Source organism: Athene cunicularia (assembly GCF_003259725.1).
Source record: "Athene cunicularia isolate RWA chromosome 1 unlocalized genomic scaffold, athCun1 chr1_part1, whole genome shotgun sequence".
NCBI lineage: Eukaryota > Metazoa > Chordata > Aves > Strigiformes > Strigidae > Athene > Athene cunicularia.
In genome coordinates, this window is record NW_020799091.1 from 78,311,299 (window position 1) to 78,324,041 (window position 12,743).

General features: G+C 38.1%; 1 protein-coding gene across 4 annotated transcripts in view; it reads right to left on the reverse strand.

The window, feature by feature from the left end:
• The window catches only part of ARHGAP6 (Rho GTPase activating protein 6), a 316,856-nt gene that overhangs the window by 19,064 nt on the left and 285,049 nt on the right, over window positions 1–12,743 (reverse strand). For all 4 annotated transcript variants that reach the window (XM_026850458.1, XM_026850466.1, XM_026850443.1 and 1 more), the window contains exons 5-8: window positions 9,291–9,486; window positions 6,105–6,160; window positions 2,267–2,417; window positions 1,006–1,154 (exon numbers count right to left, since the gene is read on the reverse strand). In XM_026850458.1, the coding sequence (XP_026706259.1) occupies window positions 1,006–1,154; window positions 2,267–2,417; window positions 6,105–6,160; window positions 9,291–9,486 (552 nt within the window). The remainder of the gene's footprint in view (window positions 1–1,005; window positions 1,155–2,266; window positions 2,418–6,104; window positions 6,161–9,290; window positions 9,487–12,743) is intronic.

The window sequence follows — 12,743 nt, forward strand, 5'->3', positions numbered from 1 at the left end:
GCAAAAGGTATCCAAATTTGACAGAAGTCAGCAGGGTTTTCCATCTGGAAGACAAAATTCTCCAGGAGTTTCAAAAGAGTCTCAGAGATAGCCTCAGTAGTAGTCTCTGCTACAGTTCAGAGGACAGGGAAGTCCCTCCCACAGATAACCTGGTACAATTTTGTCAAGCCGTGACAGACAGTATCTGCATCATTCAAAGTTAACAGAATTGCCACCTTTTGCAGAGCAGCCCACCCTACTAGTTCAAGCATTTTCCTTGTAGAAAATGGGAAGCCAGGATTTTCAGATCTTCTCCAGTGGGAACAGTGCAGATGCACATGTGTGAATGCTCAGAAGTACAGCTCAGTCACAAGGCTATGGCTGTTCTTGTCTCTGTGGGGTGAGTGCACTCCAACTTCTCTACGGAGTTTGGTCCAGAATGCAACAGTAAGGAGGCCAGAATGAAAACAGGCAAAGAAGGACCCTGACTCCAAGTAGTGACTACGTCTGTCAGTTGCAAGGACACAGCTGGGAGTTTCTGTTCTTTTTTTTTTATTCCTCACTAGCCAGCGCATACAAGCAAGCTAAGGGAACCAAGAAATGAACTGCTGTGTCCGTAGATCATATAAGAAAGCAACAACAGAGAATGAAAAGAGAATTGAAACACATACTCTTGAATGCCCAACACTTTTCTATGTGAGTATATTTTCCATAGAATATAATAGGATAAAATAAGGAGCAGGGGGAAAGGATGGATAACGTTAGATGTTCTTAACAACAAGGCTGATTACACTGTGAATCTCCCAAAGGAAGTGGTAGATGTTTTACCAATTAAGTCATAAAAAATAAACTTTCACAGCCCTAAGAACACAATAAACAACTAAATGGCACATGTACAGGCAAGAATATGAAATCTCTCCCATCTTTCGGGGGTATGCCACCTTCACGTTTGTTTCACAGCTTTAAAGATCTCTTTTCAGATTATGAATTAAGTGAAGTCAAAGGACACAAGTGACCAGGACTTACCTCTTGGCCATCTTTGTCAGTGGTGTCTTCTGCATGGCCAGCCACTGTGGAGAGGAACTGCAGCAGCCGGTGTAGGGTATCGCAGTTACAGGGAGGTAGAAGATAAATGAGAAGCTGTAAGGTGCTTAGCTGTTCATCTGGCTCTAACACTAAGAGGGGAAAAAAATACATTCTAAGAAAATCATTCCAACTAACCTAAAAGCAGAATAAATATACTGTTCCCAGCCCAAAGGAAGGTGCAAGAATAGCTTTGTTTAAAGATTATTTTCCTTATAATGTCAGAAGAGAAAACTCTAAGGAAATATCAAAAGTGTAACAAATACTGTTATGGCATTTTTGTCTTGATTGATCATCTTTTTGCTCATAGGATCTCTTCTCAGCCTATAAGAGAGCAAAATCCATGTTGCACACTCCATCACTGTCACTGGACACAAAAATTCTGCTTAATTTTCTACTTACTGCATTCATTTAGGTATAGTTACTAGTATATACAGGGCACCGTTGGGAAGCATTTCCAGTCACATTTATGCTTTAGCCATTTTAAATGAATTTTCTTATAATTTCACATTTTGAAGAAGTACTGGGAGACCGGAAAAGCAACTAGAGATATAAAGGACGTTCTGCAACCACCATCACTTTAACCATGTAAAGTGCAATAGTAGGCAGTGACAATGATGGGACACAGGCGGGATCTCAGACATGAGGGCTAGAAAGAATCTGAAGAACACATACCAGGCAGCAGCTTATGCTTGAAGGGTCCAACTTTATATTCTCCCAAACCTAAAATGGTCTGCACTCAGGTCTTAGGCAACACATTTGGGAACACTTAATATGTTGGCTTTGAGGGCCATTAACTATGGTGAAACTTGAACTTTTGAAGCCAGACTAGAATTTTGGTCAGTGAACAGCTCAGAAAATTAAAAGCATAAATGGTGCTAAGATACCAGGATTCAAATGGAAGTCTGTCATCTGCTACTGCTGAAGCAATAACAAGGGTCAGGATTTAAGGGAAAACATGAATCCCATGCCATATACAAATGCAAAAAGTGAAATCTTTGCTATTATAGTTTTCTGGGCTATACTTACACAGTATGAAAAACAAGGAAAGACCTCAGCAAATTTATACTACACAAATATTTGGAGCAAATCAAGGCTAGAGTATTAAATGCACAGAAAAAAAAAGAATACAGTTAGTAGAGATTAAGGAATTCAAACAGGTAAGCTTTTGAAAACTGATAAATCAAGATGCTGTAGAGCTCACAGAGAGTGTTGATGAAAGGTGTATAAAGTTCTCTGGTGAGAAGCGGGTCAGGCATGTCACGCAGAAATTCCTTTAACAAAGCAGCAACATCATGAATGCTGTGCTCTTCATCTAATACAACATCTATGCCCCGGTCAAACTCTTCACGTAACTGAAAAAGATCATGACAAAACCACAGTCACATATTGTCCCAATTAGTACAACTCAAGACAGGAAATCTTTTAAGATGTGTATTTACTCATTTTCACTTTCCAGATTGGACATGACTAGTTTTTGGTAAGGTCAAAGGTATAATTCATGTCTAATTGCTGCTTATTCCATGATACACAAGGTGTGTACCAGACTGCAATAAAATACAATTCTTTCTTTCCAGCTAATATATGCCACTCTTATGAAAAAATGTGCCCAAGTGAATATAATTTTTACAGAAATGTAAGATTAATGGAAAACAGCAAGAAAGGCTTTCTTATACGCACTTACTTGCATTAACCCTAGATTTTAGGACCAGAAAGACCAAAATTGCATTTTATGACATTTAGGGTTTTGTACAAAAACTTTAATAAGACAACAATGTTCATATCCACCACACTCATGTTTCTTTTGTGATTTAAGCATAAGCAGTAAGCAGCCAGGTTCACTAAGACTTCATGGCATTTGTCCACACACATCTTGTTCTGCCTTTCTAATTTAGTTGCGTTCACTAAATGAACATCATTAGGGAATTAATAAACAGCAAGCTAATACTGTTATGAGCTATCACTTCTTTTTTCCAGCTACAGTCGTCAGACAAATTCTGTATAATTCAAAGGCATCACACTTCCCAAAGGCAGAAGATATCCCTCTCCCACATCCAATATGCCTTACAAAAACATAAAAGCCTGCCTTTCTGGAGAGATTTCCCAGCACCAAGAGCAGAACACTTTCTTCACACTGAGAGCTCCACCTTTTACTCTCTTTTAATTTTGAAAATAGTCAAGATGTTTTAAAACCATTTCCTAGGAAAATTTCGTATCTTTGCTAATATTATTAGGTATCATGATCTCATATCTATCTTCTCAAACAGTAATTATATCTGAATCTTACTAAACAAGATGAAATTTGAGGTATCAGCTTTCTTTACCAGGATTATTACAAACGTATCAAGAAGAAAGAAGGTAAATTACAAGCAAACTATGTGTCTGTGATAATCTGTGGCAAATCTTGATCACAGGCAAATCTATCTTGAGTGTGTATAGTGTGTAGGAGTAGAAAACCCTGTGTTTTCAGCTGCAATTGTGCTTTCATAATGGGTGTGAAAGATATTCTATAAAAACTACAGCCTCCTTTCTAATTTATTAAGCCTACTTTTAACATTATTAATATCGGTCATTACTAATAATGAATAATTACGCTATGAAGACCAGAACTTGTTCTTTATCTAGTATTATGCTTCCCCCTGCTGATTGTGGTAAAATATTTTCCAGTGCCAACCTGGGGATTTTATTCCCAGCTCAATTCTACTCTTCCTACTGGTGGCAAATGTGGAACATCCCTGTGGAGCACCATATATTACCTCTATCCAGAAGACTGCTTTTGCACTTACTGCCCAAAAGCAGTTGAGGAAACAGATTAGCATTTTTTCAGGAATTCAGACTTCCCAAATACCTAAATCATAAATTGCTGTTACAGTCTTGAGTATTGCACTTCTGATCTGATATTCTGTGAGGCCTGTAGAGATACCCTAATTAGCACAGTATCAGATAATCATTGGTGAAACCTGGACACATTTCAGGCTCGGGTATCACAGCTGTTAAAAACTCCAGATTTCTAAGTTTAAACTTTAGGTCACTCAGACTTCATTCACAGAGAATGTTTTGGAAAATACACCAGGTGAACTACAGCATCCTCCAGAGCTTAAGATGTGAGAGCTGAGGACATTCATGCTGGGAGAGGGGATGGGAGAGCAGAGCTCTAGCCATGTTGCTCTTCAACCTCAGGGTCTGGCAGCTGCTTTGTCGGCAGAGCTGCCACCAAGTCACCAGGCCTAGCATAGAGGGCTGCCCACCCTAAGCTCAGCAGTGATGCTCTGCTCAATCATCTGTATAGTTTTTGTGCATATGCTGGTACCTGGCACCCCAATGTATCAGACCTACCACCTTAAGTCAACACTAGATCAGGAAACTTTGTCCTACACCCATGTGAGGGAGGTGGTTTGTAAATAGATGCACTTGTTCTAGATTTTCTCTTCCTGCTCCCCAACCAAAAACCCCACACTGGCACATGCATTTACGTACTTATGAATATACTGCAACAAACTACAGTTGAAATAGGACATTTTCTAAGTGGGGGAGGAAGAGAAACAAAATTCTGCCTACTTTCTACACAAGAAAAACTAGTGAACAGCTGCAAAAGCACACCAAAATCTGAGTACTGGGTTTGGCTTTCCATGGTTCAGAAAATGAGTGGAATTTTAATTGAATCCAGACTTTCCCATGTGTTCATGTTGACAGCATTTATTATTGTAACTGCAAGGGCCAAGCTGATGCTTCCATGTTGTTTAATGAAATACATTAGTTCACCTAGTTCAATAAATTAGTCCATGTAATAGAATACATAAATACCCAAATCTCTTTATTTCCCCAGCTTCTGAAAACACAGTAAATGAGAAACTGGTGAGTCACTAATGTTCAAAGTAAGTCTAAGTTTACAAGTAAATGATACAAGCCCTCTGCTTTTTTCCTCAGAGGTATGATGTAGCTGTACTCACCCCTGAATGATAATATATGTTTTGACACTGAGCTGGTAATGCAAATGACAAGCAACTTACTTTTCAATACTTTATCTAGTTTAGTGTTGATATAACAAGTGCCTCTTCAGACTATGAAAGTTTTTAGCTTTGAGTTACACAAGCCACTCAGCAATAGAAACTGCTAAAGAATAAGCTACAAATTGGTAGGCTATACTGTCCTACCAGCCAGAATCAAGTCAGTTTAGTTATTCAAGGTAACTTTCCAGAGAGCCAAACTTCATACTGTATAGTTTTTGCAACAAAGAATTATTATTTGTGGGATCAGATGAAGTCAAGCTTTCTTTTGCTTTTCTTCTATTTGATCTTTTTGGTCTTGTACTTTCTGGCAGGGGTATTTTCCTGTGACTTTTGATCCCCTCCCTAAGCATCATGCAACCATTAAGCACTCTTCTCTCCTGCTCTAATTCAACATGTATTCCCAGTTTCTGGGAATCACAATGCAATATCTAGGGCTGAGGAAACACCCAATTCTGACTTTGTCTCTGGAACCTAATTGTACACTATCTTTGCTTTTTCAACAGTTGGCTGAGATTAGGCCTTGGATGGGTCTGCTCTGACCTTCAAGTTTAACAGGGGTAAGAGAAAGGTGATATTTGGGAGCAGCGATTTAAGGGTCAAAGAGATTGCTCTGTACTTGCATATTTTCTCATACTGTGAGTTTTCCAAAAAAGATTTACAGTTTGGGTTTACTTTGGGAGCTTCAGCTGTTTCTGAGAAGAAACTAGCAGCCAAGATTTTTTTTTCCCTACAGTGTAACCTTTGGAAAATTTCATCACTGTAGTTGATTTGGATCTCCAACCCTGTGCTACTTCTACAGAGCAAAACATATAGAGATTGTTAACCTTCTAGGAACCTGACAAGAATTTCACCAGATGTAAAAGATGACTGGAAATGGCCTGTTACGAGCCATCAAAAAAACCAATAAAGTCACTGACCCAGAAAGCCTGAATTTTACCAGTTGACAGATGGGGAGGGAAATCACTTAAAGAAAGAAATCAAGTTTGTTTGTACCATAGCTGATGAGGGAAAAGAGTATCCATATCCACTTACCTGTCTTACTCTCTTTTTTGAGCTTCCAACTCTGAATATTCCTACTGTCTGGAGACCTGCAAGTGCATATCAGACAACTGTTTTATTGTTTAATTTTCTGCTGAAAATTGCATTGAACCAAAACAATCTGGGCTATGTGTATATTTACATGAAAAAAACCCTCATAATGTATCTCTCTACAAACTTATATTTACCACACTGAGGCAAAACTCAATTGTCTTGGATTAAGAAGTCATCCAATGTAGTTTTTAAGGACCTTACATCACCTAACCCACAAAATGGCATCTCTGTGACATTTCTTATAATGTTGTTTTGGTAGTACCACTGCTACTCCTTGAGGGACAAGAGGTATGCAGAGTGAGGCACTGCTCAGTGTTTGGAGGTGGCAATCCCAGGACTGACTCCCAAGGAAACTGGCAATAAGATAACTAAAGGCTTGGGCACTGAGCTGCGTCTTTGCATACAGGAAGCAGTTGGTGTTTGGGGTTACACGTTGGCTCTATAGTGCCCATCAAGACAATGCTAATATTCTTCTTCAAAGGGACATAAGTAAGGCACTCACGCAGATTACGAGCAGGAAAAACTCTATCTGGGAGTTGTGTGCAATTTAGAGGGTAGGAACAGCTATTATATAGAGAGAAAGATATAAAGAAGTACTGTTGTACTTCAGGCAAAGTGTTGAAAGTGTGCCTCTTGTGTCATCTAGACTTAAAGTGATTTGGAAATGGGGGTTTTTGGCTATTCCATAAGAAATCAGTTCAAACCTTCTAGCCCTGTAGATACTACCAGAGTATCAAACAAACAATGACATGATTGTTGAATGGACATACTTTGCCAAGTAACAGAAACTGAAAAATTTGAGAATACTTAGCAATGAGAATGTGAGTGGAAATCTTAAGAGACTTAAGCAGCTGTGTACATAATATTATTTTACACAGACATTTTGCAAAAAGGATAAAATTATCTATCTATAAGCTTTGAAGTGTTCATGGTATAACAAATACTACTCTGCAACATTCATTTTCTCTACTGATATACAGGAGATGTAAAATAACCTTGAAAAACAAATGCCTTTTGACAGCCACGAGACTACAATTGCTTGCTAGAGATCTGTAGCTTTGAGTGGTGTTTGGAATTGAAGGTTTTAATCAGAAAAATTCAGATAGGATTCTGCCTTTTAGTTTTTAGTCTCAACATGACACCTCTCCAAATATTCTTCTATCTTTGGTTAACAGAAAATTACATTGATAGAATAACATTTAGTAAACTCAGGAACACTAGCAGGGAATCTTTTAAGATGGAGATACTCATACTGGGCAAGAACTGGAGGCTGGTTACCAGTTCCTGCACAAACACACAGTATTTGTTTTACACTGTGGGTCTGCAGGAAGTCAAGCCTTTTCAACTCTGGGACATGATCCCAGGGAAAACAGAGAAGGTGAACAAGCCAGGGGCTTTTCTGGCTAAAACATAACCATTTTTTGTCACATAAAGTTCAAAACTATCATTTAAAGCATTCATGACAAACCCCTAGGTGATATGCTGCTGAAAAATTGGCCTAAAGGGCTTACGCATACAGGCAAGTATTTTCAGAATCAGAACCTTGGTCCATCATATAGTCTGGAATGATGTTGCTACAGGATTGTTGCTGGGACAGAAAGTCTTCTATTATCCCTACTGTCAACGGGCAAACAGTAGTGTTCATCTTCTGCAATTTTTAAAAGTCAACCAATCCCAATCATTGTTTTGTGGATGGTGGATTAAATTGAAAATTGAAGAACATCACTATTTGCCCCAATTTATCTCATAATATTGTGTTGTGGGGTGCCACACTGCACTTGTAGAAAATGCACAAAAAACCTCATAAATATTCTTTAAAATGAAATTTTAATGTAAAGCAAATACTTTTGTAAAAAATTAAAAGAATCTTTGCTATGAAAGTGGCTTAAATGGATTAAAAAATTTATCACGCATGTTCAAGTGACATAAAATCACAGTATCCAAAGGATACTCAGCTGGATTTTTTTTTGGCTGATTCAGACACATATGTTCTCTATACTCAGCTACCCTTGCTTAAAGGGACAGAAGTCATTCTTCTCAAACTTAATCATCTTCACACTTCTATCTAATCTCTGTAAAAGGCTAACGATGACTCTCTTTCAGAGTCTTCCTTTAAAAATTTGCAAGAAACATGGTTTTCAATTATGTATTGTAAAACTTTAGCACTGTTTTTTAAATTGCAGTCCCTCATCTGCAGAAACCTTTCATTCAGAGTCAGTAAATGATTTCTTGCTGGTCAAATGAGGCACCAAATGCATCATTTGGTGTTGCAGCTGCCATTACTTAATGGTTGTTTATTACCTGTCCATGTGATAACTCCATCTTGCTGTGGCCAAGTTATTTCAAGTCTCATTAAAAATCTTTACGAGACTAAGGATATATAGGAAAAGATGTTGAATAGATACCTTGATTAACTATTGTTTCTGCATTACATAAAGCTGGTGGGAGGTTTGTGTCTGGACAATCATGAAGACATGAGAAAAATACTGGCAGGAGTTTATAATTCCCTTTGGAGAGAGCAGGCCTGAGCCTCAGGCTGGTTGGGAGGACTCAAGCCAGGGTCAAACAGAGTAGCCACCCTACAAGCCTTGTAGTGAACAAGAAAAAGTTTCTTGGAGCTTAGTATAATTTAATGTGGGATTTTTTTTCTTCCTCTGAGCCTGTATCTTCGAACGCTTTTAAGTTTTGCACCATAGTATAAACAGTTAATTTAGCTCTTGTACCTTAAGATCCAGTGGTTGTGAAAAATGGCTCCAGGCCATTTCAGGACTGGCACATTTCAGACTTTCATTCTCAAAGTATAGATAAACCAGTGGGTTGTGAAGAGCCACTCTTGCAGAGCTGAGCACTCCAGTAGGAGATGAACAACCTTCAAGGAATGTCTCTCCCCCAATGCTGTATGAGCCAGTTTGCAAACTTGTAACATAGATCCTTAGTTCTGGAAGATATCTTCTAAGTAATTCTTTGTGAGACACTATCTTTAGCAATAGGCAAGATAGGAGGGAGTGTCTGACTTTCAAAGATGTCCTTGCAATTGAAAATGTATGCCTGCTTCTCAAAATAAGCATTTATTTATATTATAGTAAAAATGTATCTGTCACTCCTCGGAAAATGAAATAGTCTTACCATGCTTTTCCAAGTGCTGGCAGCAACTATCTACAAGCCGGGGAACCTGCCTGTAAATGGGGTTCAGGCTTAGTTTCTTATCTCTTGCCTTTTCTTTCTTGCTCTGGGCTTCTGCTGGCAAAGAGAGCTGGAGAGCTTCTAACAACCGTGACTGATTATCATCAAGATCTGTAATAGAGTCCACAGACATCGCGCCCTGTACAATACAGAGACATGAACAATCAGTATCTAAACGCCACAGGACCTTATCTAACAGACTTTTTCCTACCTGCATTTTAAACAAATAATACAAAAATACAATTTGCTACAGTTTTTGTAAATTAAGGAAGTTATAATACCAGTGTAATGGATGGAAAAATCACAATGGTACCGCAATTATTACCATACTACAAAGAATACAAACTAGATATATCAAAATGTCAATGTTTTCTGCTCACATGGCAAACTGTTTTATTGTTGTACGCCTGCACATACTGCAGGACAAGGATGAATCATGATCTGTCTGTGTACCTCAGCAGTACCGTAGTTATGTTCATGGAGATATATATACATTTTTAAACATGATTTCCTACTTCTGCAGCTTGGGCCATTGTATCAGTGAGAATGATGGAAACAGTTTTACAACCATACACCACATACAATTAATTAGTAACACAAATACATACAACTTCAGAGACTGAAATAATCCCATGTTATCACAGAACAAAGACACACCAAAGAAGTAGGGGGGCAGTATTTTTGTAGATAATTCTACTTCACGTATCTTAGTATTTTAAAACCATTAAAATTCCAGTGAAAGCTTTGAAAACTATGTTTGGATTACAGCAAGGTACAAAAGTTCAAGCAGTTTGTAAAGGATAAAACAGCACAAGCAGTAGGAGATTTATGGCATGTTTCAATGTTCACACTTGAAAAATATTTTTTTTTCAAACCATAAGATTACTGTCACTTCAAAACAATCATTTCCCTCAATTGTCATTAAACTTACCAGGCAAAAGCATTTTAGGGGACATCTATGCTTATAAATAATAACAAAACAAGAAGAAAAATTTTGGCTTTAATTCTCATTAAAAATATCTACTGTAAATTATTTTCTTTCTTTCTGAAACAAAGGATACATTTAACCATAACATTAAATGTACTGTATAGGGATCCAATATGTCATCCTAAGAAATAATGAAGAAAATGTAAATTCTCATTCAAAACTTTGCTGATAACTCTAATTTCTCAAAAACACAGTTTTGCAGACAGGTATTTCACAGACGGCTGGTGAGATCTCTACATCTATTAAATGAAAACTGTACCAACTGCTGAGAAATTTCAAGCTCTAGAAGTATTTTCTTCCATCAGCCTAGACAACTGAGCTCTGCAAAGATTTCTGGCTCATAGGCAACTCATATGAAGTCCACTGAGATTTCAAATTAATTTAAAAGTTTTTAGTTCATAATATCTTTTTTTAAAAAGCATCTAACCAGGTTTAGTTCTGTTTCTTATAACTCATGGAAGACTTATAAATAAAACACAGGGAAGTTTTTAGAGTTTTTTTGGACCCATGCCTCTAAACAATTACTAGTCCCTTTAGAACACAACTTTGACCTTGATTTCTGATGTCTCTCAGAAGTACAATTGTTTGATTCTCTCTACCATTTCCTGCCAAAAGGAGACACACACAAAAAAGGCAACCCAAAACCAAACAAGAATCTCTGGCTATGATCCATGTGTGTAAAATCCCAACTCAACAATTTTTCTATTTTGGTTTTAAGAGTTTGGGGTTTCAGACATCGAAATAGTCGACCGACACTGAAAATCCTAACACCATCCTCACCACTGCAGCTCACAGGCAGTTCCTGTTACGACAGGTGCCCTCCTTTATAGCCTGCCTTTACTGGTCCTTTCCTGCCTGCAAAGCATCCTCACCTCTTGAATCATTATTATCACACAGTCACTTAAGTCGGATTCAGATCCCTAAAATAGATGTAAATGCAGTCAGTTCACCATTATCCTTGGGCATTTTATCAAAGTTGTGGATTAACTGGGGCACTGAGCTGGCTTTAGGAAGAGTGACCTTGAGTTCAGTGGCTGAAATACAGCACTGCTTGACAATACCAAGTCCATGACAGCTCTGATTTTAAATTTCAAAGTGCCCAGGAAAACACCACCAACGTAGTCCACAGATCCAACAGAAACTCAGCCACACCTATTAGTCTGGGCTCAGCCAGACCTATACGACTGCTGAGGAGCAATGCAGGAGATCATGCATATTGCTGCCCAGTACTCCAGGACTATCAACGCAGATACAGTGCTACTTGGACTGCAGTGCCCAGCACCAAAGAAAAATCAAGTTCCATCTATTGGGCATTACCTTTGCACGTAATAGATACCAGTCCCTGCTCCACCATGACAAGCTCAAAATCTAAATAAACTGCACAAGTCTTAAGACAAGCATACAGAAACATGAACGAAAGTGGAAATTTAAAAGGACATGGAAAGAGCAAGAAGAAAATGAAGGCCAGAGGGACAAGTGTGGAATGAAGGTCAGATTAAGGTTTTCTTTACTTTTTAAGGGTTATAGAAGGTTTTTCTCTTTTGAAAAGATGAGCAATATTACAGAGCATGCATGGGATCCATTACTATCCATGGCAGATCCATTTTCACTCCATACCTTATGGTATTTGAGTAGTAAAGCAGTATGTCAGAGCTCCCGATACTTGGAATAAAATTTGGCTGCATAAATATATAAAAATAATATATTAACTGAGAGTAGAATATTCTCTACAATAAGCACATAGAAAGTGTCTTGCTGGATGACCAGGGTCTCAACTTCCAACTGCTGGGAAAAAATTCTACACAGAAAATGCAGCAACAGTGACTTCTGTCTAGCTCTCAGAGAAGAGATAACCACAGCACTCATATCATGAGCTCTGCAGCCAGCATTACCTTATATTACTTACTGAAATCCTCAGTTGAGTGTTTGAAGACTCACTGGAATACACAAAACTGAATGGCACAGTAATAAACAACCCCTCCAATTTAAAAGGACTGCACTCCAGGTATCTGTGCAGCATTTGTGTGAGAAACTGGTTGTATCAGTTCCATCTACTAATTAACCCTTTCTCTTTTTTTTTTTTTTTTTTTTTTTTTAACATTTGCCTTGATATAGTTGAAAATAAACAGTGCAACACTGCCCAAGAGATAACAGATCAGTGCGGGCTTCCTTAGCATCCCCTAAAAATCTTACTGGAGTGGAGTAAGTACACCGATAAGCAGAAGTATAAAAGCCAAAGACAGACAAGATATGGGACATGAGTTGATATTTATGTGAAATAATTGACAATTCATGAAGTAAATTACTGAATAACTGAGGTTCATTCCTGAGAGAAAATGCCAGCTCCCTCCATATCACACTCTCCACCTTAGTCTGCTCTTACTTCTCTGTAGGTGAACCATGTGCTA